Source organism: Pleuronectes platessa, chromosome 10 (assembly GCF_947347685.1).
Source record: "Pleuronectes platessa chromosome 10, fPlePla1.1, whole genome shotgun sequence".
NCBI classification, from domain to species: Eukaryota; Metazoa; Chordata; class Actinopteri; order Pleuronectiformes; family Pleuronectidae; genus Pleuronectes; species Pleuronectes platessa.
The window spans coordinates 17,550,570-17,577,894 of record NC_070635.1 but is presented as its reverse complement, the minus strand read 5'-3'; the positions used below and the strand labels follow the sequence as shown (position 1 = coordinate 17,577,894).

Below are 27,325 nucleotides of genomic sequence, written 5' to 3'. Positions count from 1 at the left end.
CTCCATGTCATTTTTTCAAGTGTATTTGTCAAGAGCACACTGAAAATGTACCTTATAATTAAATTAATTCAGTTTATTTTGGATATATATATACAAGTTGTGTTACATTAACTTAAGCAAGTGTTGAATTATTAATCATCTGGTGCAATACTTTCAGAATTATTAAGAAAACTGTCTGGATGCAAAGCTATTGATGACCATCTCTGCAACTTTGTTACAGAAAATCAAGTTATATCACAATGAGAAACTTTCTCAAAATAATGATTCACCAACTCAAATGTACAACTTACTAACTCCAAATATAGACTGACTATCTCAAAATAAGGAGTTAGTTTCTGACAATGTGTTATATCTCAACATAAGGACTTATATCTATGAATTAATATCTTATCATTTTGTGCCTTCATTTCTTATGGTTATGTGATTTAATATCTCATAATCATGACTAAATATCTAACAATTAAGACTTGATTACATAATTGAATAAAGTATTGTTTTTTCTTTTGTAGTCAGAAATAGGCTTCCGTAATAAATGAATGTCAATCGATAGATCAAGCAGATACACACTAATGTGTTTATTCACTAATAATCACGTGTAAAGCTTTTAATATTCGAAACCTTAAATCATCTTGATGTCAATAAACCTGAAAAATCCTCAAACAACATCTTTGTCTGTGCATGAATTCATTGGGACCAAATTATTTCAGTGTCTCCCTGTCCTTTTATCAGCGTGGTTAAATGTGATTATGATACTCATGCACATCCACTTTCATAAAACAGTTGCTTGATTGGGAGCCAACAATCTTTTCAGCTGAGGAAACAAAACAAAGAGCTTACTCAGTGTTTTATACAGAGATAAATTAAGCTTATGTCTGAAGAGAAAAATCAAAGCATCATTTTGTTGGAGTTTATGAAATTTTGACAACCACATTAAAAATATATATTTTTTACATTTGTCTTCTAATTTCATAAACTAGTCCCTCTGAGGCACTTTCTTTCTTGGAGCACGTACCAACTCTGTGAGCTGTCTGACACGGTCCCGCAGTCAGGCGACCTTTCCTGTCCCTGAGCAGGTAGTGGAAACGGAACAACATGGTCAGAGCGGCCATGTTCAGTGTCACAGATAACCATCCGAAGGAGAGCTCAAAAAAGAGAACAACGATCCCGTCGGTTGAAACTCGTGAACACTCTGAGACTGCGGGTGTAAAAAAATTAAAAGTTCTCTGTACTTTTTGGGCAATTGAATCAAATCAACCGTGCTCCAAGCGCACAGTTGCTGACTGAGTTTCGTTGACACAGTGCGTGAGAGTTGAGCGCCTCCTCTCTTCTCTGCAAGCTGAGAAGTGAGGTCTGTCCTGCTGTGCTGTGTGTGTGTGTGTGAGTGAGCCAGGTCACATATCTAACTGATCCTGCTGGAAAAAATAACTGAGAGGGATTGTCACCTCTCAGAGACAGACTGGGGGTGGGGGGGGGGACTCAGCTGCAACAAGGATAGAGATGAGAGACCGTGTATAGTAGGTCAGGCCGTCTTTAAAACGTCTAGTTGTGTATTTATCATAACACCTGCGTTATAATAACCTCCAGATGTACAGGGAAAAGACTGGGCCTGAGGCAAACTACACAGTCAGTTAATTTTTCAAGTATAAAGAAGTAAAAACATCCCCTGCAGCAAAGAGCTTTAACATGAGCCCCTCTTTAAATGCTCTGTTAGCTTCAATTCCATGAACTTAAACACAATTTGTGCGATATGAAAAGTTTGGGCTACCTCCTCAGTCAGTGCTTGGTGATGTTTAAACAGCACATCATCTATCTACTAATTTCGAGATATCTGTCTGTCTTGGGATCATATATCCGTTCATCATATCCACATAACATTAGGCATGTGTATTCTTGGTGGTCATGGAAGGTGCAGTGTCAAGTATGGTGCAATATGGATAGTGATAGGTTCAATATTAATAAACTCTAAATAAACTGGCAACCAAAGTCCTGTATCAGCGACGGGTGGGCCTCATCTACATGGCTTCAATCACAACAACAGTAGCATTCCCAACAATGGCAAGGACGAGTAACTCTCCACCTCAGGGTTCTGTGTGCTGAGTGGAGCTTCACCAAACTTTGAGTAAACAGGTGAATAGCTCTTTCTGCAGCAGCAGTGGTGCAGCTTCAGGGTTCTGTGGACTGAGTCCCCTGCAGCTGGTCTTGACTCGCGGTGGCTCAATTACTGCAGGTCACAGAGAGAAAGCTGCAACCAGCATTAGCACAGACCAAGCAAACAGCCCATTCAACACTGGTTTGGAATGTGGACTGCACCAGTCCACTCAATATGACAAAAATGACAAGTTCAAAGTTGGAAATATCAATAATCGGTGAGTTGGAGTGCTTAAAATCAGCTAAAACATTTTGGTAATGAAACAATTATCTGACTCTTTTATCCAACCTGTTGTCCAAGCATGTTGTCACATATTCCCTTTCTACCTTCTGTCTTCTGCGTTGTCAGTCTATCTGATAGCAAGAAGGATAACACCAAAACCACCCAATAGATTACCATGAAAGCATTTTAGGGGAATGATGGCTCTAAAGCAAAAAGAGAATACACCAATAGGACAGTGATATTCTTTGACTAAATCACTGGAGCTTGCTGTAGTTCTCAAAGAAGCCTCTCTGTGACATCCATACACTGCCTCACTGTTGCCCGTTGCATTGTGACTGTAGCAGAGATATTGTGGGAGAATAAGAGGAGAAAGACAGCGAGAGAAGTAGTCAGTGTGAGAGAGGTCGACACTACAAAAAACGAATAAAAGCCCTTTTCAGCATCAATCATCCAAGCGCCTCTGTCTGCTTGTAAGGCCACATCAGTGTGTACAGTGCACACTCACTGGGCAGCCGGCTGAGTCGCATCAACACATCAATGAAGTGGAGAGGAGGACGCTTTGTACGGCTCAGGGAACGCCATTCACCGGCTTCCTCTGGCCAAACCGTGCCCCCGATTGTCCCGGCCGCACAACAAAACCAAGCCAATAAACCACTGCGGACCAAATAACACCTGACAGGCGGGGTGCGGAGGAGAGGGAGGAGGAAGGGGGGGGTGTGCCTCTGAGGTCCACTGTGTTAACAACGGCCTCAGGAGAAAAGAGGACAGGGAAGGAGAGAGGCAGGAGAGGTAGAGAGCAAGAAAGAAAATGTGCTTGAGACAACACAATGTGGGCTTTGCTTCAGGCGGTTCAGGCGTTTGTTCGCCCAAAGCAGATGGGACCGGATGTCAGAGAGAGTGAGAGAGAGAGACAGAGAGAGAGGGAAAGGAAAGATTTGTGTTAACCAACAGTCTTTTTGGATATTGTTGAATTAGCACACAAAAAATGCAAAAATTAAGAAATAAATAAATAAACACCACATCAAAAAAAATAGAAGTGCCGAACTGAGGTTGTATACCCTGGCAAATCAGTGCAGATCCAGTCTATATACATGTCATGAGGTCACGGTGAACTCTTAACACTGAAATCAAATCAGTTCATTTTTGAGTCCATGTGACCACTGGTCAAAATTAGAAGAAATTCCCTAGAGGCAGACTTGAGAAATATGATCAAGATACCAAAAGCATGGTTTTGTGAGGCCACCGTGACCTTGACCTTTGAATAAGTTCATCCTTGAGTCCAAGTGAAAATGTGAAAGGATTCCCCTGAAGTATACCTGAGATATGGTATTCAAGGAGGAAATAATATGCCGTGGTGTGGAAAGTTATTTCACCCAAATATCACAGATTCTTCAATTAGTGGAAGAATCTCTGCAACATTTGGAAACACACAGATAAAGAGATATAGAGACAGCCTCAGCTCACTATAACATAATATAAACAGATGAAGCTGAGGGGCAAATCTAGAGCACCACAACCAACACCGTGCACAACAACAAGACGATCTCCAACAAGTGTGTGACCATGTGAGAAATATAAAAAACTTCAGCCATTACACAGCAAAACGCTGTGGTCAGACACGCTGTGACCTCAGCTGACAGCAGCTTCAGCAGAGATTATAGGATTATTTACTCACAAAAACAAAACTCAAATCTAACACGTTGATTGTCGTCAATACAAGTGCTGTGTGGTAATGAGGCTGGGATCTGTGCTCCTTGGACATGCTTTGTCCCTTCATGGAAATAAAGCCTCTGCGAAACACATCTTTGGTCCAATAAATAAATACAAGGGAAGCTGAAAACAATGCAGCAGTGACTTGGCTTCTTTTCTTTCCCGTGTCTGGTGGTGTGGGAATGAAAAAGCAAAGCCCAAAAAACTGAAATAAAGTGCAAGAGCACATCTATCTGGACATTTCCTTACTTTTTTTTAAATAAACAGTATCTGTGAGGAATGCCTCTACAGGGTTGTTGAATGATAAGTAGGGGAATCACACCCTGTGGTTTCCCGTCTCAACAAATCCAGCGAAACAGACCAAACTCTCAGAACTCAGTCCAACTATTTTAGTAGGACAGTGTGCATGAGTGAGTGTGTGTTTGAGTGAGTTAGTCAGTGTGTGTGTGTGTGTGGTTGATATGTGTCCAGACAGTCTGTGTGGATTGTTTATGAGCTGCTTATGCACATCCGCATCACTCTCAACTCTCCTGTCATCCTCTTCTCTTACCGTCTTCCCTCGATCATCTCACCTGCTCTCTTCTTTCCTCAACTTCCATTTACTTGCACCTCAAATCCCTCATACCATTAAAATGTCTTGTCTCCAGTCATTTCCAATCCCTCTCCCCATCCCTCCTCTCTGCTTGCCTTCTCCCCGTCTCTCAATGCCTCTGTGAAAGGATTTTCGCTAGACTTGTCCTCAACAATGGCCGAAGTCCTGTTGAGTACATACTCCCAGCGGACAGGGAAACTACAGGCTGTGGCTCCGCGTCTTTAAGCCAGGAGGCAGCTCGTTGATCCTGTAGGCCATCCACTGTTATTACAGCTCAGAATACCACAGGCGTAAGTAAACAGGGAGCCATGGAAAAGTCTGATGGAATATCTGACTTTATATGCATGGTTGCCCACATGCATGTGTGCACAAACACCCAGAGGGTCACTAAGAGGGGCCAAAAAGGCCATATGTTTGCCCCCTTGCTTTAGACATCGACAGCAACAGCTCACTAGCTCTAGAGAAATTCCCGAATGTCAAACACTCATTTGCATTTGCACTAAATTATACTTTGCAGAAACCGAAATAATAAATAAAGAAGTAAGTGGGAGTGTGTTTATAGCTTGCCAGTCGATTTACAACAGTGTTTCTACAGAGGGATATATTTCACACCAATTTAGACTGTGGAGCAGCTCCAAATCTAATCCCATCTAGTCATTTTCATATTTTGTACGGGCTCCCGAGTATCTCTAACCATCCTGTAAGAGAGGAGGGGGCGGGTTAGGGAGGGCTGAGAGTGATGGATAAAGGAGAGAAAAATGAGAAGAAAAGACATGCATGATGAGAAAGAGAGAAACAAACACCACTTCTGACTGGTTTGTGTCTGGTCCCAATTTAGGATGCTCTCCTCAAGCCATTTAATTGAAGGTCTTTTTTATGACGCTGAGGCCTCAGTCAGCTCCGGGCAAACAACACACGACCACATCAGAATCCGGGCTCCACCCTGACTGCATATAGATATATACCATACACAGTCAAGCTGTGTGCTCTCTGCTTTCATCTGCAGGATTTTTCCATAGAAAGAAAGAAAGCCGGAAGTATTAAATGTAAAATCCCAAACAGCACAGAATGAGAGAATGATATTCTGAGGAGAGAGAGATAGGGAAAGAGAGAGAGAGAGAGAGAGAGAGAGAGAGAGAGAGAGAGAGAGAGAGAGAGAGAGAGAGAGAGAGAGAGAGAGAGAGAGAGTTGATACTGACTCAGTCCCTCCCTGCACTCTTTGTCTCGCACAGTAGGGGTCACTGCACTCTCTGATCAGTGAGGCAGCCGTACACGGGCAGATAAAACCATAATCTGTAGAGAGACATAGCATCTACGACGTCATCAGCAGCTTTCTGGAGGATCATTTTGGAGTGTGATAGATTCAGTTCAGCACAAACACTCACCGAATACATCACAAGTTTAACCTCTTAAAATATGATCCTGCTCGGAAATAGAGTGTATCTCTCTCTCCGCAACTGCAGGGTTAATACGAACAATCTTGGTATATATCTATATAAAGGTAAGACTTGGTGGAAGCTATAGAGGTTACTAGGTCAGAGTAAATGAAGAAGGACACAACATAAATGCACGATCTGAAGTTTAAAAAAAAAAAAATTGAGTGAACATGAAATTATGCAGTTGTACCATAAAACCACATAAACATTGTTTATCATTCCGAAATAATAGTATCTGGTTCAGAAAATCTAGTCAAAGATGCTGACTGCTCATTATCAACAGATCAATTTTTTACAAGTTGTTTATCTGACCAGTGTGTCTGCTCCAAGAATTAAATCCTTCCAACAACATTAAACATCTTCTCTAGAGCTCAGAGGAAAGCAACTGGAATTAAAACGAAGGAAGCCTCCCAACATCCCTGACCCTCATTCTCCCATCATCCAGCTGCGGATGAATCCATATTGGCAGGCTGCTTAAATATTAAATGCTTATGGGTCACCACACTTTTTTTCCACGGCCAAGAGCCTCATCTCTCAATGTCAATGCACACGAGAGAATGTTTCAGGATATCATTTGGAGGAAGAGGCAAGAGGAAGGGATTCTTCTCTCATGTCATCATCCTTGAGACCTAGTTGCACAATAAAAAACAGTTTGTATGTTATAAAAAACAAAAACAGTGCAGTGACATGAAGGATCAAATTACCTTCATGCAGGGATTTCTGCTACTCGGCTGCATGGAAAGCATCTGGTTCTAATTTTATGTGATATGCAGGCATGACCTTCTTAACCTGACGGATGAAGGTTTAAACGTAAAACGTGTGACTTTGGCCACCAGGGGTCTTTGTATCAAAATAAAAACAAAAGGCCTAGTTTGATGACATCGTGAAGCTGTGTGGGATCATGGGAGTTGCTGTCTTCACCACCGTTGCCGATGAAAATCTACCAAACGCAACCCCGGTGCAAATCACGTTCACGGCTGAGGGGATGTATTAAAATTTCATTGACATTTCGCAATAATTGGTAATGAATAACTGATCAAGCAGAGGAAGGAAAGAAAGCCGACCAGCTATTTGGCTAGCAGTGTGTTTTACCTCCGTCGTTTATCCCTGAGAAGTTAAAGCAGGGACGGCTAAAGTCACGGTTAAAACGCCTATGATACAATTAAAAGGCGACAAAAATGAGAAGTCACAGAACCAGGATTTCTCTTGGTTTGAAAACTGTTGAGAATAATTTGGATAACGTAAGTAGACAAGTCAACAATATATATAGCAATACGTCTAGTCGATTTAATACATTTTAATGAAGAATTCTTATCCTTAACTTTACTCCTCAAGGTAACACAGGACCAGCTTGATCTATTTATTAAATTTTCTATCTGAAACTCCTTTTTTTTTTTCATATCTTTAAAAAAAAAATAATCATCAGCTGACTACAGTATTAAATATACATGTGACCACAATCCACAAAAGTGGAATGACCATGTCAACTCCAACACTCAAATTAACACCTGATAGACAAAGAGATGTCAACATGAACTATAAGCCTAATACTATAATACTCTAATACAACTAATAAGGTTTAGATGTGAAGGTAATGATGTATTCCTAAAGAAAGACGTAAGGAAACAAACGGTGGGAAGCTTGATTCTTTACAGAGAATGTTTGACATTTAACTTTTCTCATTAAAAAGAACAAGCACTTTGAATAATAAACGCCCCAATAAACTTCGGCTCTATAAGAGGGGAAACAATTAGGCCAAAAGAAGAAAGAAATCTCCAACAATTCAGTAACAAAATTAAAAAAGGTTGTTATAACCATTCAATAGGCATTAATGGCCAAAAGATTACATGAAGATAAACTATATAAATTACAAGACTCACTATTCATATATATAACATGTGAGACATGTCATATTTAGACTTCAATTTGTTGTTATTGGTTACTATTTAGCTGCAACTCTGCATTTAAAGCATCTTTTAAAGAAAATGTAATCTCACTAAGTATCATTTGAGTCATTTTATATTATAGGACCTAAAACGTTTCATCAGTAATTTAACCTATTGAGCTGTTTTCAGACAGGATCTCTGGAAATTTGGGTCTGGACTTTCTCTCGAGTTTTCTTTTCCCAAGAGCACAAAGCAGCGGGAGATTCTCTGCTCAAGACTTGTTCAAAACGGCAACTAATTCTCCACAGGATTCATGTGAGGAGGGGGGGTGGGGTGCAGCAGGCGGAGGCAGGACCTAGTATTAACTATGGAGATCTTGTGTTTTTTTTGCGTCTGTCGCGTGTTCGATTCTGCATACTTTCTGCTGATTTTACAAGAGGGGCCAGGCGGAGAAAGTCCGACCCAAGAAACTCTGGGGGTTCTCATCCGGACATTTACGTTCACACACACACCTTCTCCAGAGAAACTACAGAGGATCTCCGGACAAACTTCAGAGCAGTCTGAAACTAAGTCTGTTAGTTAATACTGGATACATGTCTGACTCATCTCCACTTGTGCTACTGCTAAACACTGCTTAAGCATTCACCATCATCATCCTGCAAATGTCACTTCAGGCCTCAATGGCTGAGGTTCAACAAAAGACAGTCTGAAACAACCAACCATCCATTAACTACACCAATTATTGTGTAAGGGTCGCAGGAGATGCTGTGACCATCCCTGCTGGCATTAGGCGAGAGGTGAGGAACAACCAGCACAGGTTTCCAGTGAGTCACAGGGCCAACACAGACAACACTCTCACATTCACACCTTTGGACAATTTACTTTTCAAGTCCACACGGAGAGACAAGACTTTGAACCGGGAACCTTCCTGCTTTGAGGCATCACACTGGGTCATCACAGGTTCACATCTTCCCTGTGTGATCTGTGGCTCGCACTACAGCTCAGGAGTAAAATAATATCTCTAGAACTGAAACAGATTCGTCCCATTTATTTAGAACCACTGACAATGGGATGCTCACATAAGCCAAGGGTGATGACCAAATCATCTGTTCAGCCCCTCCGAGCTGCTACCCACCCCCCTCGGCCCCGATGTAAACACAAACCTCGCATGGGGAGAAGCACATGACTTGCATGCACTCATTAGTTAGCTGGCAGACCAAAAATAGAGATGTTGTGATGCTGTCAGAAAGCAGCTCTAAGTATAGAGTGGAAAGCTCGAGACGTACACATGCTACTGTACACGTCTCAATAGCATGACGTAAGTGTGTTGCGGGTACTAAAACAATAACACACATTGAACATCTCTACACAATGCAATCAAAGAGTAGTTATTTAACTATAATAACAAGTCCTGATGTCACAATATTGCTAATTCAGCTGTCATTCCTCAGCAAAGTGGCCGACAGTCACTGTTGCTGAGACAATTTGTTCTCCAGCTCATGTTAAATTATTCAGAGACTGTCACTGTAAAATCATACCATACTCACAAGGTCCAGGCGACAGGATCTGGATGGACATGCCTTCAGCCCGTCTCGGCTCCCTCTGCACTCAAACCCGGCCAACTGACCAATGAAGCAAGCAGCACACCAGCACGGGAGGACTTCCATCCATGCGCAGTCTTCCAGAGGATAAAATACTCGCAGGTTTCAGGAAGCACACAAGTTCCTCTCCATCATCCAGACTGTCTCAAGTGAACACCTTCATTAGGTGACACCTTTCGAAAGTGGAATTCATTCTCACATTACAACTGCATCCACTGCTTAAGAGTAATTATGGATAAAACTCTTAGGCAAATGAGGGAAATCAGCATTAGTTTCACTCCATATAGAAAATTGGTATTACTGGATGTGATGTCACCTTAACAGTCAAACTGCTAGGCTGCTACTAGGGATCAAATAACTATCTTGAATACTCCAGCATAATAAAAAAAAGACAATCGTTTCTGTATTTTCCCAGATGTGACGATGCTGCCACTGTCACACAATCCTACATCATATTCCTCTTCTGAATGAATCAATGAATGAAAAGAAAATTGTAGCTCCCGCAGCAGCACGGCCGTCCAACACTGCACATATGTCCACAGCTGGGGATGGAGAGGGCATAGTGGTGATAGTCCCCCTGTCCCCGGAGCAGCCAAGTATCCTTTAAATCCCCTCGAATCAAGGAGCGACCAGCACACACACACGTACACAACATCTTCCCCCGCCCGCCCCACCCATTCTGGCTTGGCTCCTCCCCACGCTGGCCATCTCCAGCAAGCGATTGGCTGATGCGCGGGGGAGAGGTTGACACCGATTGGACGGGTGCTGGAGCGGAACTCAGCTTTCCCCATGCATCAGTGCTCTCCAGGAAAAGACCAGGGTCGGAGAGGGAGAGAGGGAGAGTAAGAGAACGGGAGAGAGGGAGAGAGAGAGAAAGAGAGAGAGGACAAAGATGATGATGTGAGAAATAGGAACGATACCAGGGCTGGAGGGGGAGGGGGGAAGAAGAGAGGTGTAGAGAGAGATAACGAAGAGAGGATGAACTGGAGAAGAGAGAGCTGGATGAAAATCATCAACGTCACACTGCTCATCTGTATTTTATTCAAATGCTTCAGAGCATCCCTGAGAGATATTCCTGTCAGAAAGTATTTTCACCACAGCGTCACGTCTTGCAGAATGGAAACGTTCTGATGAGAATCTGATGTTGGCGATGCAGCAGAACACGCTGTCTTGACTTCGGGGGAAACGCAGTCCACAACAGATGGAGCAGATCAGCATACAGCAGGGTGGTGTGTTTATGTATCTAATGTGTGTGTGTGTGTGTGTGTGTGTGTGTGTGTGTGTGTGTGTGTGTGTGTGTGTGTGTGTGTGTGTGCGTGTGTTTGTGTTTGTGTTTGTGTAGAGGAAGGCAGGGTTCAGCTATGCATGGTGATGAGGAAAATCATTACTGGTGAACCTGATCAGTGATTCGATGCTCACACGTCACGGAAGGTGTGCAATGTGTGCGTTACTCTGGTCTTCCTGCAGGGCCTGAATGGGGATCACGCATCTTGTACGTGTATTGCGTAAGACTCTGGTTGAGCAGCACTAGAATGCATGCACTCATCTAAAAGAAGTAGAGTGGATTTTAAAGGTGGTAATATGACTGATATGAGTAACATTCATAGAAAATACAAGACTATATCAGATGATTGACTTCTATCTTTAATAAATGGCTTACTGTTGTCTTCGATGTCCCATGCATTATTTAATCTTAGTTGGTTGTATTTACACAATTATATTTCATACTATTTCAAGCATTTGAATGTCAACAGGGTATAAATAATACATTGTCGTTATCTGTATAGTTTATAGTTATATTCTTTATCAGCTCTTTCTATTACTTTTTTTTGCCATAAGCAATTACAGACATAGCAGATATCTGAGATATTTTGCATGCACTTTGATGTTTGGCAAGTGAAATGATAACTTATGATATTAAGTAATAATTTCATAGAATTTATAATCAATATAGAATTTTAATCAGAATATTTTGATTGCATCACAAAGAGTTTGACTCATTGAAACTTGAAACTTGCAGTAATTGAGAATTTAAAAAATGTTTGCAAACACCAGTATTCAGTGACAAAAAAAACTCATTACACAATGTGCATGTTTCTAATAAGTTGATAAATGAAATAGTTTGGGCTTTTCTTTAAATATAAAACTTTTTTTTACCCCTTTTAAGAACTGATTGTCTTGTTATTTGCAGCCACAGGAAATATTGCTTAGCCAAACAGATATCATTACACTGATATCCTGTGACAGGAGGATGCAAGCTGTGCTCTTCCTAAAACCAACACAGCCAGTGTTTTACAGACTGATTCAATCAAGGCCTCCTGCACACAGACACACAACTAGGTGAAAAGGCACACACAGAGGTCAGGATGCACATGGCAACATGCACATGTGGATGAACGACAATACATAAAGTCACACAAAGGTGAAAACAGACACACGCTCAGCAGAGTCCAGCTGTGGGAGTTTAACCGCCTTTCGACTCTCTTATCCTATCTCCATTGTGTGTGTCTGTTTGTGTGATTGTGTATTTCACAAGTCATCAAGAAATTGAATTATTATTTAAATATACTTAAATCCAATGTCATTCATGAATAGCAATATAACAAAAGTCCCACAGGCACAGTGAGGAGGTGTAAAACATAATTGATCTACCTCATATTTGCAAAATGTTTGTCGTTATCACTCTCAACTGGTATGAACATATTAATCTTGATTTTTCACCATATTGCCAAGCCCCAATTGAGAGCTTATCATATAATGAACACACGCCAGGGAGCACTTTGTAATATCCTGCTCCATATACATTAAGAGATCAAAAGGTTTTCTACCCTGCCTTGTCCCATAGATTCTGATGCCAACCTCAGCCACGCATACTTTTTTCCTTCAGTAAAGCCTTCACTGACAGATATCAGGTGTACACTGATTTAACTCTCCTCTATAAACACAAGGTGGCTGGTGAGCACCTGTACATAATACATGCTTCCATGCAAATTATGGCTGGTAGTTGTCTGATTGCATGCATGTGAATTAGGTGTCAGCACCTTGTCTAATCTCGTGGTATCAGGCGAGCCAAGATCAAACGACGCTCAGCCAAACTAGTTGAGACGTGATGTTTAACAGACATCTCATGTGCTGTAAAGGTAACTGTGGCCAACCCTCAGCTTATATCTACTGGTTTCTCTCCTGCATCCTCTGCCTGTATCTCAATGTGTTTATGAGCTTGAGGGTAAATGTTCACAATTGAAGCATTATAAAAGCTGGTGTAATTGTCTTACTATCTTTTCAAAGCTATAACCAGTTAGAGACGGAGATAATAAGTAACAGTGCAGGAAAAAAATAAGAGGAAACAAGAGTGAAAACAGTGAGAAGAGAGTGAGTAAACAAAATTCACACAATCACACACAACAGCCACATCCACAAACACACACAAGCACACACGCACACACAGAGTTTAGTCTTCCACACCCTGGCCTCTGCAGGGAAGGGTAAAAAACAAAAATCCGATGAACTCAAGAGAAAACCACTTCCTCCGCTTCTTAGTGTGTGTGAGTGTGTGAGTGTGTGAGTGTGTGATTGTGTGAGTGTGTGAGTGTGTGAGCATGCCTGCCTGCCTGCCTGTCTACCCGCAGTGCACATGGTGAGCATTCAAAGCCCAACTCAATAGGAACCTCACAGTGAGCTCAGTATGGTCAGAGATGAGAGACTGAGTTCACAGCTGAATTACACTGAGCAGAAACATATGGAGCAAAGGAAAGGACAGGAAAGGAGAAACCAGAGGAGTCAATCAATTACCATAATTGTCTGTACCTGTTTTAACTTCCTGTTCCTTCCGTCTTGCTCGTCTTTCTCTCCATCCACATTCAAATATTCATCTGGTTTTTTTTCCAGCTATAAAGACCCAGACTGCAAATACTTGTCATCTAATCCACCATCCTTTGCATGCTTAATATCATTAGTGCAGCAGAGATCAGAATCAAATCGACTGAACTGAGCATTTAGCGAATGTTGCAGATTATCTTGGACTGAAAGCCTGAGTATATCTGGGGACCGGTCCAAATATTTACGTAAGTATGTTTAGTATGTAAATCCATGTGCAAGGCCGACAGTGTTAGGGGTCAACTTGTGATTTTGTGTCGTCTACTAAAAATACATCCAAATTGTAAGCCACCAAAGGGTCAAAGCTTTAGTTTGATCGCATGTGCAAAGCTAATCCAGTATTTGTTATGATAATGTAAACTGGCGACACTTCAAATGAATGTGGATATATTGTGATTAATACACTTTAGCCCCTTTTCAACAGGTCATTATACCACAAACACCCACTAACATCTTGATCTTATCTGCAATGAGAGTGGATACAATCAACATTCACTCACAGGTCGAATGACTCGGTAGCAGACACCCGTTTTTATCGGCTCCGGTTGCGATCAGCCGAGATGGAAACATGACATCCAGGTACCACCCAAATTTCTTCCGCTTCTTTATTTTAGCAGTCTAGAATCTAACCCTACACGACGTGATGACATGCATTGAACGTGCAAAAGCGTTCTTTTTTTTTTCTCCATATGGTGCAAAACACATTAAAACTGGCAAGACAGCAAGGGGAGAGAGCTTTTAAGTCTCCGGGATGTAGTAGTAGTAGATTTTATTTGGACATGGACATGACAATGTCATTGGACGAACCAGATGCATTGTTTACAGTGTATTAGCATAAATGCTAGTTTACAACACCTGTCCATGTTGGTGATGTCGACCATGAAAGGCAAACTACTCTGCATTAGGGAAAACAATCTAAATATGTTTACCTGCATTTAAATAACCTGCATATATCCGCTTATTTGGGGGTAATTCTAGGGTCAAGTAAAGCAGAAGTCAAATCCAAGAAGTATAACTAAACGAATGTGTGAGTGTGTGTGTGTGTGTGTGTGTGTGTGTGTGTGTGTGTGTGTGTGTGTGTGTGTGTGTGTGTGTGTGTGTTTAAAATGAATTGCCTGTGTTTAGATGCAGGACCTGTCTCGGCCCCTGTGTGGCACTGTGTGACACTAGCAGAACAGACGAGTGCTGACAGAAAGGGTTAAATTTGTCCAGGGCTGAGACTTGAGATGCAGAGAGATCCCTGACCAATGAAGTACGACCTATAAGCTAACGATGCTAGTGTATGAATTATTTTCTTCATCATTAGTTTGGAACCACGGAATGTCACACACTTCTCCTACATATTCCCAGCCTTATCTATCCATCAGTGAACGCAAAAAGCTGGACATCGAGCCTAGCTGCTTTTTTATCAGCAGTCGTTTGATTAATAGTCTTAAATCTGGGCAGCTAGTATCGTCCGCCGCAGGTTTGGTTTTGGTCAAAGATTTGATTCTAACAGTGCAATCACTATGCTAAACCATTGCTCAGCTTACATTTGACTGCAAGCAACTGTAGAGACAACAAAATGGGCACCAGGAGATTGCATACCTCTGCCAAGATAACATCCTATCTCGCCATGTTCAATAAAATTGAAAAAACAATCCTGAATCGGACCATTTATCTGAATCCTCTAGTAGCCTAAATTAACTTGGTTGTCCCACATCCTTCCTCAGTATTCCTGCAGAGAGACAGACAAACAATCGGCAATGAAAACACAAATCTTCCTTGTTGAGGTAATGAAGGTGCTTTCTCAGTTAGTTAATGATTAATCTGATCTGATGACTTGGTGAGCGGAAACCAACTCTCTGGTGTTCTGCAGCTCACTTCCTCCAGTGTTTTTTATATCCGGATAACAAGTCATACATCACTGCTTATAACTTATAACCCACATAGAAAAGATTGTCTCTCTGAGCAAAACAAGTCTAAATCTCCGAAAAGACAAATCACTCTCAAATCACACTGAAAAACAAGCCGAGCTCAGATAAAAAAAACAGGAAACATCCAGTTGAGGTTACGTCAAGTCCTTTGAAAGGAGGCCATTAAGAATCTAAATCCAGCCCTTCTCAAGGAGGAAAGAGAAAACAATCATGAAAATGTGCATGAACATGTGTAGTTGTTAGAGGAAAATGGAAAAGAAATGCAAACAAAACAAATATTGAATACTAATAAATAGAGATGAGCCAGATACTCGGCTGAAACGAGTATCCGGTACGGATAAAGCACTTTTGCCGAGCACGAGTATTATACGAGTAATACGAGTCAATATCTGTGCTCGGACTGAATGAAAATCCTCACACAGCGTCACAGCGCTCCTCCCCTTCACACACCGCTCTGCTCACTCACTCAAAGAACAGCTCTCTGTCTCTCAGTCACTCAGGTTCGCGGGTCTTTTCCGTTAACGTTTAGGGTTTCTTCAGCTTGAAGTTTGTATTTATTTCAGTTTGTACTTACTTATTAACCAGTAGAGTTCTGTTAAACGTGGGTTCGTTCAGACGTGGTGCTGGTAGAAAGCGACTCGCGTTGCGTCTCTGCCTGTCGGAGATTTTTTTTTTTTTTTTTTTTAAACAGTTTTTTTTTTTTTACTTTAACGGTTTAAACTTTTTTTAAACCGTCAGTTGGCTCTAACCAGTTTTATTTTACTTCACACACTGAGTGTCTGACAAGTTCTAGGTAGTAGTGGTATAAAAAATATTACAAATTAAGCTACACACACACACACACACTCCCCCTCTCTCTCTCTGTCTCTCTCTTACTCACTTACACACACACACACACACACACACATACACACACACACACACACCTGGTGTGGAAATAAATAAAAAAAAATTCAAAGTTAAAAAAGAAAGTTATGTTGAGTATGAAAACACTTGTTATTACATTTCACTTCATAATTGCAACAGCATGTGTTGTATTCATTGTTACAAAACTTGTTCTGTAAATAGTTCGTTTGCTATTGTGATCAAAATCATTGATCTGAAGCTCAATGCTGATGCTGTCCTGTAATAGTTTTCTAATCAGCAATAAATATAACAATTTCTGATCAACCCATATCAATTGCATGCTTAAAATAAGCTGGTTAAAGCCCCGCCCATTTCAAGACAACCCGGCCCACTTCCTGGTTAAATCACACCCACTTCCGGGTTAGGCCCCGCCCACTCCGAGTACGGATACGGATACAGATAATTGATATGGTTAACAGATACAGATACAGATACAGATAATGCTGTACTCGCTCATCCCTACTAATAAATACACGCTCACACACACACACACACGTCCTTCATTCAGAACTTTAATGAGGACAAATAGCAAATGGTCTGTTGTGGCCAGCCGTACACTCCCTGCTTATAATCTGCCCCATCAGCTAATAAACCTCGGAAAGATGCATTAGTGTTTACTTTGCACACCTGCAATTTCACGTTACAGTGCAACATTAAAGCCTGAGGCAATTTGCTAAATCGACACTTAATTCAACAGCAAGTTAATTTTGTTTCAGCGTAAATAAAATGAACAATGAACATTCAGCCATAAATAGCCGGTACAACCTGATTACCTCTGGAGCTCGTGAGTTTCTGCCTTATTACAAAGAAAATACAGAGAGACACCACCGCAGCATCTCTTTTTTTTTTTTTTTTTTCAGCCTCAGGGTAAAGGTGCACTGGATTTTTGGGCAAAAGGCCGGTGCACAAGATTTGGCTGGCACATGCTAAAATAATTTCCCATTAACACCCACTCAGATTCTGGCACATGGTATTAATAGGCCTGGTTGTAAATTGAAAAAAGCTCATCCCTGGACGACCCAATTGGAAAACTTTAGGTCAAAACTGTGTCAAACACTAGGGGGGGGGGACGCACTCGGCTGATGTTTGTCAAGAAGTCACAATAATTTGCTGCATATGTCTCGTGTCCTCTTTCTACACTAAAGCTCACATGAGAACATCTTTTATAAAAAAATATATGTGTCTCACAACTGACAACTCCTGTGCACTTTCTGCTTGCGTGGGCCAGTTTATCAGGGCACAGATTAAACCAATCCTTTCAATGTAAATCAATCTTTTCTATGGAAACGCTCCAGACACTTTCAATGCATTTTGGGTCCAAGAGAGATTAACCCAATAATTTATGGCCAGAGAACCGGGCCCACATTCATTTGGGTTTAATCTATTTGCAAAACCTAATATGGGCCACTTTACAGCCCCACTTGTGCCCCAAGCAGTCGCCCTGGAGAGTGAATCTGTGTATTTTCTATGCATGTCCTTCGGGTATTCAGGACATGAACCCACAAGGTCATAGGTCTCCTCTGCCACAGGGGAGCGTGAGTCTAATGGAACTCAACACAGTTGAGCTTTGATGGAACATAACATTTTAAACAAAGTGGGCATGGTACAAGGTGTTCTCGATGTTTCAGCTCTGTATCCTCGCACATACACAAAGTATATCAGTTACACACAAACACAGTGTTTTATCTACGCAAGTGTTTTGTGTCTGCTCCATAGGTTTCCATCTTGCCGTCACAAAGACACAGTTCATGGAGCTCTGAAGCTTCCCAAAACACAAGCATCATTGGTTCCCCCCCTTTCTGTTTGATGTTGCACATATTAGATCAGGTGCAGTGACTGACATGCCTGGTAAGACAGCCAGATCAGATACTGGGCAATGAACACATCATGTGTCCTCTTACCTGAGGTTGGACCTGGGCCATCCAGCTTGGAATCACATTTTGGAAGAGAGCAATCTAAAAAGAAGCAGAGAGATAAAACTTTAGAGAGAGGAAACAGAGTGACTGCGAGGGACAAATGAGGAGTGGGCGAGCGGCTGTGGAGCAGCTCTTTGATCCTGGTCTCTGGATGGTCCCTCCCTGAGATTAAGCACCATTTGACATGCTGTTGTACGCAGATGCATGTTTAAATGCACGGTGCAGCAGGTGAAGAATGTTTGTACATTCAGTATCAGAAACAAAACGTTTGTGTGGATCTCAGATACACTATCGATTCACGTGTGCTATTTCTCTCTCCCTTCTTTCCCATATGCTCCAACACTCACAAACACATTCCCTCCCACACACACATGACCTGGCTCATGCATGACTCTCAGTGCACCGGCTGCTAAAGTCAATGAATCATTTAAAGATGCAGACTACAGTAGATGTATGTGGCTTTTAATGCACTTGGGACTTATCTTCAAGGAAAGAAGAAATGTTGAGTATTCAGGCAGACTTGTGAAAAAGCTGTTTGTCTGCAGCTTGCTATACAACACTGGCCTGAACAGCAGCGCTGGAATCAGTGACGTCATTGGGATTGATTGATTTCAGGATTGAAATCATTATGGGCATAGGATCAAATCAATGCATTTCCTTTTTTCTAACTTCCAAGTTAAAAACCTGACGTGGGAAGTGTTCCATGCTGACTCTACTTAGTTCTTTATTTGGACTGACATGCATCACCTATTTGACAAACGTTCTTTGTGGGTCACTCGTCAGTGGGACACTATAAAGTGGCTTGAGATAACAGAGAGGAGAGACGGGGGGGGTAAAGGGACAGGGGCAGCTTAGCTCTTCTTCTCTCTGACTTCTCCTGGCTGCCTCTCTAAAAAGGACAGCCTGATATATGCTCCTGCCTAGCGAGGATTACAGTAAGCACCTGTTCACACACTGTATACTTCATTTTATATGGTGTAGTGTGGATAAGGTGTTTGGTCCAGTAGTGGGGAGCGATTATCCTCTTAGAGAATTTCAGATCCTTTACATGTCTTGTTTTCAGAGGCAGTTTAAATCTTAGAAAAGTGGAAAGCAGGCACAGCTTTTACAATAGTGAATGTTGCTCAGTGCACAGGGACTAGATGCTGTCCGGGGGGACTTCGTGGTCAGCATATGCTACCAGGCAGGCATCAGGTGGCAACGTGGTCATGTGGACAGGAGGGAGTCAGTGAAGGAGAAAAGGGAGAAGTAATCTTCTACCAAATAGGGCGAAAGAAAGAAACCACCGGCTCAAGATAAGTGGCAGAGCTTTCACTTGTAACCATGATCAGGAACAAGCTGTGAGGAAACTGAAAAGAGACCAAAAGCCTCCTCATCTAAAAATCCATCTGTGTTTGGAGGAGAAATGACTCAGAGTTCTCTCAGATCTTGTTCAAACTATTGATAAAAACCTGACAACTGTTCCTGCAGCTCTAGTCGAAATGAGAATGCTGGAAAACACCGGAATGCCAATAAAGGGAGGATGAGTCAGAAGGGGGTTAAAACCTGGGACAGAGGAAAAAATAGAAGGCCCCTTCAAGGGGGAATATCTTCGCCAAGACTCATGCCCTATCCGGCCATGTCAAAGAAAGAGAAGAATAATGACTGGAAACAACCAATAACTCAGATCCACACCAACGTTTAATAGGTTTTTCCTCAGGGTATGACACAATCCTCCACACATTTTTTCAGTAGCTTTTGTATAATCCTGCTGAATGACAAACAAATAAGGTTCAACAGTCCTCTAATAAAACCACATTTAAATACATTACATCTGGATCTGAACCAAATTTCACAAACTCAGAAACATCAGTGCCCTTTTTTTTATCAACATACATGAATTATTCTCTGAGAAATCAACAGAAATGTTGAAATAAATTCCTGATCCAAATTTGCACAAAAATGCATTGTTCCTTGGTTTATGCCCACCCCTTCATAACTTTTTGGTTAATCGGTACAAACAAAGAAACAAACAAATCCGGGGGGAAAACTGTAGCCTCCTTGGCAGAGCAAAGGCCTGTTTCGTCTCTGATGTGAACTCATTCAGTATTTCCCCGGCAATATGCTTCACCTTGAATCGTGTGTGAATCATTGACCAAAACAATAAAAGGCAGTTACCGCAGCTGCAACATTGCCACAAAAATCGGCAGCTTTTCTTCTAAACCGGACCAACTTGAAAGCAGGTACATCTGCGAGCCAATACAGTAGGATGTGGATGTTGAGCTTGATCCTCAACCTATTTTACCCAAAGCCAGAGAGGCCAAGCGGCAGTTTAGCCTTCCTAAGCCAGAAGAGCACTGGGCTGGCACTGTTCACGCGACAGCGATCAGAGCCTGCTGCCGTCTTCAAAGCGGGACGGAATGTTAGCGAGTGTGTGTTTGTGGGAGAGAGAGAGACGGCGCAGGTCCTTTTGGACAGACTGCGTGCAGCTGTTGACAGAAGACAAGCACTTTTGGCGGCACGCACAACATCACACATGTATGCAAACACACACACTGCAGGCTGTGCTTTGATTTTACCCACGCTGAGTTCATGTTCTGCTTTATTCAGACTTTTTGCTTTTGTACTGGCTAAAATAAGACCTTAGCTTATCTGCTAAAACAAGTGAAATATGCCATTATGTGCACTAAAAACACTTAAGCGCACAAGTCTTGTTTCTGAAGATGCATATATGCATTTGGAAGTGTGAAAGTGTGGGGAAAGAATATGAATTATTTAAATTTTCTGCAACAATGTTATCCAACAATTGCACGTGTCCCTCAAAAAAAAACAATGTCTAAAAATATCTGATTATTGCACAATTGAGAATGAAGTTGTCTGATCCTTGTTAGGCACATTATACACGAACAGAAACTGGCTTTCTAATGATTTTTATGAATGAAAAAAAAAAAGACACATCTTGACACTTGACACACTGCACCGTGGTCTCAGGGGGGAAGCTCTTAAAAAGCAGCAAGTCTCAGAACTCAAGAGGGGGGCATGGCCTCATAAGTCTGTGGCTGCTTTTTCAAAGTGCTCCTCGTGTAAAAAAGAAAAAAGGAGGCCCGACGCATTGTGGGAGGCTTGTGACTTAAAATCTCAGATCCAGATGCTTCCTTGGTTTAAGCTGTCGATCTGGGGGAAGTCGGGGAGGACTGAAGCATCTGCTCTGGGAGCAGGAAGAGAGCGGCGAGAGGTCAAGGAGGGAAGAATTCGGAATGTGGAGGAATCAAATATGTGGTGGTATCCACGTGTTAAATACCTGTGATCATAATGAAAGTGAAAATAGTAACTGTGGTCAATGGCATTTGCTGCTCCCTGCCTTATCTACTGGAACAATATAATAATGACATACTACTATACTGATGCCTGTTTGTTTTGATGAAGAATTTGAATCTAAAAAACATCTAATGAAATTGATGGAACTTTGGCTTTTGATGTTCAAACACCGAACCAAATTTCAGTCAGACAACTCACGTTTAAATGTTTACTGCAACACTAGAACATGTTAGTGTTTGGTGTTTAGGCTCCGACTTAAACACAGATATCATAACATAGATATGAAGGGAGGGATGAGCTAATATTTAACTATAAACCCCCGTCGGAGTCTACAGGTGGATGCTGGGGTGGTGGAGGGGCTGAAGCAACTGGCAGCAATACTGACGCCACCCAGATAAAACTTCTATTTTCCATTCCCGAAAATCACTTCTTCTTGAGCAGCAATTGCGCTGTATTCCCATTGGAGAGTGCTGTTTTAAGATCAGCGAAGAAGTGATTTCTATTTGTGAAACAATAGCCAGAGCTAGCTAAAATAATCTGTAAATTCGCAATATTTCACGTGAGACTTCCGTATGATGGGGGGTACTAGTGTTGCCAAATACAACACTAGTACAACAGAATGGTAGCAACCATCACTTTCAATGAAAGTGATGGTTGCTAACTCTTCATGTTGCTAACCCTGCATGAAAGTCTTTCATGCAGGGTTAGTAGCATACAGTTGTTAAAATTCCTTATGTAAGTTGATTGTTTTTTAAAGTCACTGGTATCAGATCAGTACTCAGTATCTGTAGATATGCAAAGCAAAGGTAATTATATGAGAGCATCTCCAGATAGAAGAGAAGGAAGGTATGCATCGTGGCGGCTTACTGGGAGATCATTACATGAATATATGACAACCCTGAGCGGAGGCAAGGTATGAGGTAATGATGGAGGGCCGTGTGGGAGAGGAGCGGAGGAGGTGATGAAAGGAATGATAGAACGAGTGGGAGTCTGCAGTTGACTGATAGAAGTTTCTCTCTTATCAGATGAGGGATTTGTAGGAGATACAGGGACCAGCCCACAGCCTATTTTTATGACCCGCCATCCTCCCGTGTCTTCATCCCTTGCTCATTCGCCCCGCATCCCTCCATCCCCCGCTTCCTTGCTTCCATGGCCCCGGGCAACGTGGGTGGGATGCACTGATTTATACCTCTGTGCATGTGTGCGCTTCGTGTGTGTATATGTGCATGTGTGAGGTAATGAAGCTGTCCCACAGGCTCCACTTAGCATCCGACAAACACATTACCAACCTATTGGAATTCCCGATAATCGACCAGGCTACCAACCAATATCTTTCATGTACATGGAGCGTTTTCCACTGATTATAACCAGGATGACTGGATATATACATTTCAAACTAACCGATGTAGTTTCAGGTTAAAGAGCCAAACATCCTGGAGTTTTACGTTTATTACTTTACATTATTGAATAAAAATGATCCCAGAGACTGTATTTTTTTAATCTGTTCAGAAAATGAGAACCAGCTTCATTCGACTTTAACCAAACTGGGATATACACGTTTCCCAAGAAAATAATTCCTGATCTTTGTCTAGGCGTCTTCAAAGTGACCCCTGGCATAGATGTACAAGACATTTTACTACAATCAATACTTTGGCGGGATGGAAGGGGGGAGGTTACATGTGTACAAACATAAAGTGTATTACAACTCCCCTGAAAGGTCAAGAGGCTCTGATGAGATCGATGAATATGGCCTGGCTGTAAAACAGGTAATGCCTTGCTGTGCTACCTTCTTGATTGTCTTCTCCATAAAACCCTTCAACAAGCACTAAGAGAGGAACCAGCTATAACAAGAATCCCAACCGCTGGTCCTTGTTGGGAGGCTTTTCATATAAATTCAGGAAAGGAGGAGAAAAGTACCTTCTTCTCATGGTGCGCTGACCTGGAATTGCCCGTGCTTTTAATGCGTCCACTTGTTACAGGTCATGTGATCATTTGCACTTATTGATCATGTATGCACCAACCCCCTGATCTGTTTTTAATAACAGTTAATGGATCTTTTAAATCGAGAAATAGAAAAGCCCAACCGATCAGTATTATGGTTTTCAGCAATGAAACATTTCAGAATGAACAATGCTATAATAATAATCAAATAATAGAAAATAATAAAATATGTGCATTCATGGTTACATCTTATCTAAAAAAAAAAAATGGGTTTATTGGTTAAACAGTAAAATATTAAGCCTCAATTACACTTATTTGTCATAAAGGTTTGATAAACACAACTTAGGAATCATTGATATTTTATATATATATATATATATATATATATATATATATATATTGGACCATCTTTTACTCCTTTGCATAAGTATCAGCCCCCCCAAAAATCCAAATTGGTGGATGATTTCTGTGAGAAATAGTATATTAAAGATCACATTGATTAAGGTTTCTTTGCCTCACTTATATGGTAGAAAGCAGTTGCGAGTTCAGGTGAAATTGAACAACCAGCTGTTGCATGCATCAATTATTTACAAAAGAAAGACTTTTTTGTGATGTGGTGCCATCGGTCACAGCTACAACGTTTTACAGAATGTAGGAGCCCTTTTTTGGTTATTTTGGTGCCGCCAAATTTTGCATGCACGCACTATTATTTTGAAGGCAAACCACTCCCTGGGTTTCTTAGTCATTGGAGTATGACAATGACATCCGGGCATCGTCTGTTGAATTTGCAGTGTTTTTACAGCTGTTAACTTTAGAGTAATTTTGTGTCACTGATATTTGGAATGATAAAAAAAATGTATAATGATGCTGATAGTAAAACATGTTTATCGATGCAAACAGTGACCTTACAATCCTGCTGGTGAACTAAAATACTGATCATTATAATATTACATTTTTTCTTCTTCGAAGGAGCCTAAAAATGTGGTTGATGATGCCGACTTTACAGTGCGAGAGATCTTTATTTTGTACTTTATCTGCCTTATAATGAACCTATGTTGTATCTCTTTCTTTCACTATAACTACATACTACATATTTTTAAACTACTCCTTTTTTCTTCTTTGAGTTGAATAAATGAGATGGCCGGGCTCCGGTGATTTAGCAGTGAAGGCAATGCCAATCTGAGTTTATAGTCTCTAACTCTGACCAACTGCCAATTAGGCTGCCCCTGGATGCAACCATAAGGTTTCAGCCTCATGGAAAGCAGAGCAGCCTACATTTTGCAGGGTGTGCTCCACCCAAGCCTCAGCTCTATAATTTGATGAGTGAAGGCTTGTTTGTCGCTCTAAGTATGTCGTGTCTTCTTTCCTTTTCTGGGATCTCACTCTCTTCCCTTCCATCCTATATTTTCATGCATCATTCTGCATCTCTCGGTCTTTTCTCCTCTCTCACTACATCCTTGTCTGTGACTTTCCACTGACCCTTTCTCTTTTCATCAGCACTAACTGTACACTCTCGGCTCTTGCACCTGCTGGAGTCCGGTCCTCGTCTAAATTATTACATGCGATTTCTGCTTGAGTATGCAAGACACAAGATAACATTGGGTCATTATGCTTTCACTGACTGTGACTGCGCAGGAAGAAAATGAAGAATCGCTGCTCAGCTGCTCGGCGTTCATTACAGCCGGCACTGGCACAGGCCACTGGGTTCAGTTCGGGCACAGAGGGAAATGGCTCACTGTGCTGTCAATACTGACATCGCCATCGGTGATGCTGACGTTTCGTTTCTATCCCCGATGCAAGAGGCACTGAGCGATGAGCAATTAAATACAGCATGCATAAAGATCTGCAACGTTACTAGTGTCAGAAAGCAGAGGGTTTTTCCAACCCGTCCATGACAAGACAAGTCTTTCATAAGGATTCTCTGGAGAACTACAAAGTAGAGTTAATCACTCATGCTCCTGCCTATTAATTATTCTCCTGGTATAAAAAAAAATCTATTATTTAACACTGCAGACTGCCAAGACACTCTTACATGTATAGTTGCAAGTCTGTCTGCATTAGTAATGGATAGAAACTGAAGCCAGTTTCAAACAGTGAAGAGTTGATCTTTGCAACAACCCCGAGCCTTACAATCACCGGGTCACGACTGATGACCAGGGTCTTATGACCAGGGCAGTTACGACTGTGGAAACTGCAAGTCGTCTCAACGCAGACTTTTAATCTCATTCCAGCGTACAGTTCAGCCGTCTGCTTTTATGTCAATTGAGTTTCACGGTGCAGTTCTATGCAATAATGCTCCTCCTCAGGCCCAGTAACTTCATTACATGTCACTCAAGAGACGTTTTAATGGGACTTAATACATCAAAGAGAAAATATGGCATAGTGCAGATGTTATTTTTGTTTTGCCGCGATGGCTCTATCGCGTTCAGATATATTTGACGGGGGGCGGGTTCATCTAAAGATGTAATGCGTCACTCAAGTGTCAACGGTGACCAAATGGTTTTAGCTCATGTGAAGTTAATGGCTCTAATTTGAAGATGTAATGAGACAGAGACAGCGGCTCTGTTCTGCAAAACTTCTAAGGATATTAAGATTTGCTGAGAGATAGAATCCTGCACAGTAGCTGCAGGTTTCTTCCTGTGAGCATCTAATACAGCAGACACTCTGTGAAGTCCGAATGTCTTGACCTTGTTTTCGTGGCCCAGTCAAGCTTAGCTCCACAACTTATATTACGTATTTTAACAGCTGTATGTTACTAACCCTGTGTGTAAGTGATGATTTCTGTTGTTGTTGTGTGGAAAATACATACAGAGAAATACACAATAACTACTTCCTTTAAATAGCTGCAAACTAAAGTCTGGCATAGAGTACACCTCGATGTTTTACTTGTGGGCCTGGCGTCAACATTTACAACGTTACAGCATTGCTGACATCTTAGCGAGCTCTGGCTAACGCTACACTACTGGAAAGTAATTCATTTTTATATGACTAAAACAAAAATACTTTAAGTTGCAGAACTCGTCATTTTCAGCAGTTTAGGAGACTTTTCCACTTCTGGTATCTGTATCAGAACATCTCTAACACCACTATCCTAAGTTCTAACCCATTAGCCGACTGACAAAGTCAAGCCAAGCTCTAAATTAGTGCAGACAACAACGCTGAACATAGTTGCTACACATTATGATTTAACGTTGTTTTTATACCCTTCAGTGCTTTGAAGACATGGCTTCACTTTCAGATCCTCACTCAGTTGCTTAGAGAAGCTTGTGTTTGTCGAGTTTTACCGAAAAGTTTGGGGAAATCTGCTGATGATTCCATCTGAAGTTACCTAATGAGTGCTAATGAGTAAACTGAGGCCCGAGAAGTCACTGAACAGTTCACAAACCCAGTTCACGTAAATGAAATAAAAAGGCTCCTTCTGACTGTCGGTTTGCAGCAAGGGGGATGTATTTTGTTCTACTGATTTCAAAAGAATGGAAAACTAATAATTATAATTCATCATAACTTTTGCATCAGTATTCCAGATTCCAACAGCTGGAAGATATTTGACAACAATATACCCCACAACCTCCAGGCTCCTCCTAATACAAGTCCTGACCGTTCCACAACCAGGCAACCCTCTAGTTATGAGCAGCTTGCTTTGATTACAAAGCACCCAATATTTGGACTTCACAGGGGATACGCTGCTAAGCTTTGCGTGGGCTGTCGGCAATTAGCAATATTTTATTGCGCTGTGATGCCTCACTTTGAAGAAAGCTTAATCAAAGTGCAAATCAAAATGGGAAACAAAGGGCTACTATCATCGGCTGTATTCAAAACAGAAGCGGAGACATAGTCAACTGATTATGCTATTTATCTACGGGTTGTAAACAACTAT

At 41.5% G+C, this 27,325-nt stretch overlaps 1 protein-coding gene across 1 annotated transcript in view; it reads right to left on the bottom strand.

Moving 5' to 3' along the window:
* Window positions 1-27,325, bottom strand: part of LOC128449765 (triple functional domain protein) — a 96,440-nt gene that overhangs the window by 65,589 nt on the left and 3,526 nt on the right. Inside the window, exon 2 of the mRNA XM_053433061.1 lies at window positions 18,196-18,249. Within this exon, the coding sequence (XP_053289036.1) occupies window positions 18,196-18,249 (54 nt within the window). The remainder of the gene's footprint in view (window positions 1-18,195; window positions 18,250-27,325) is intronic.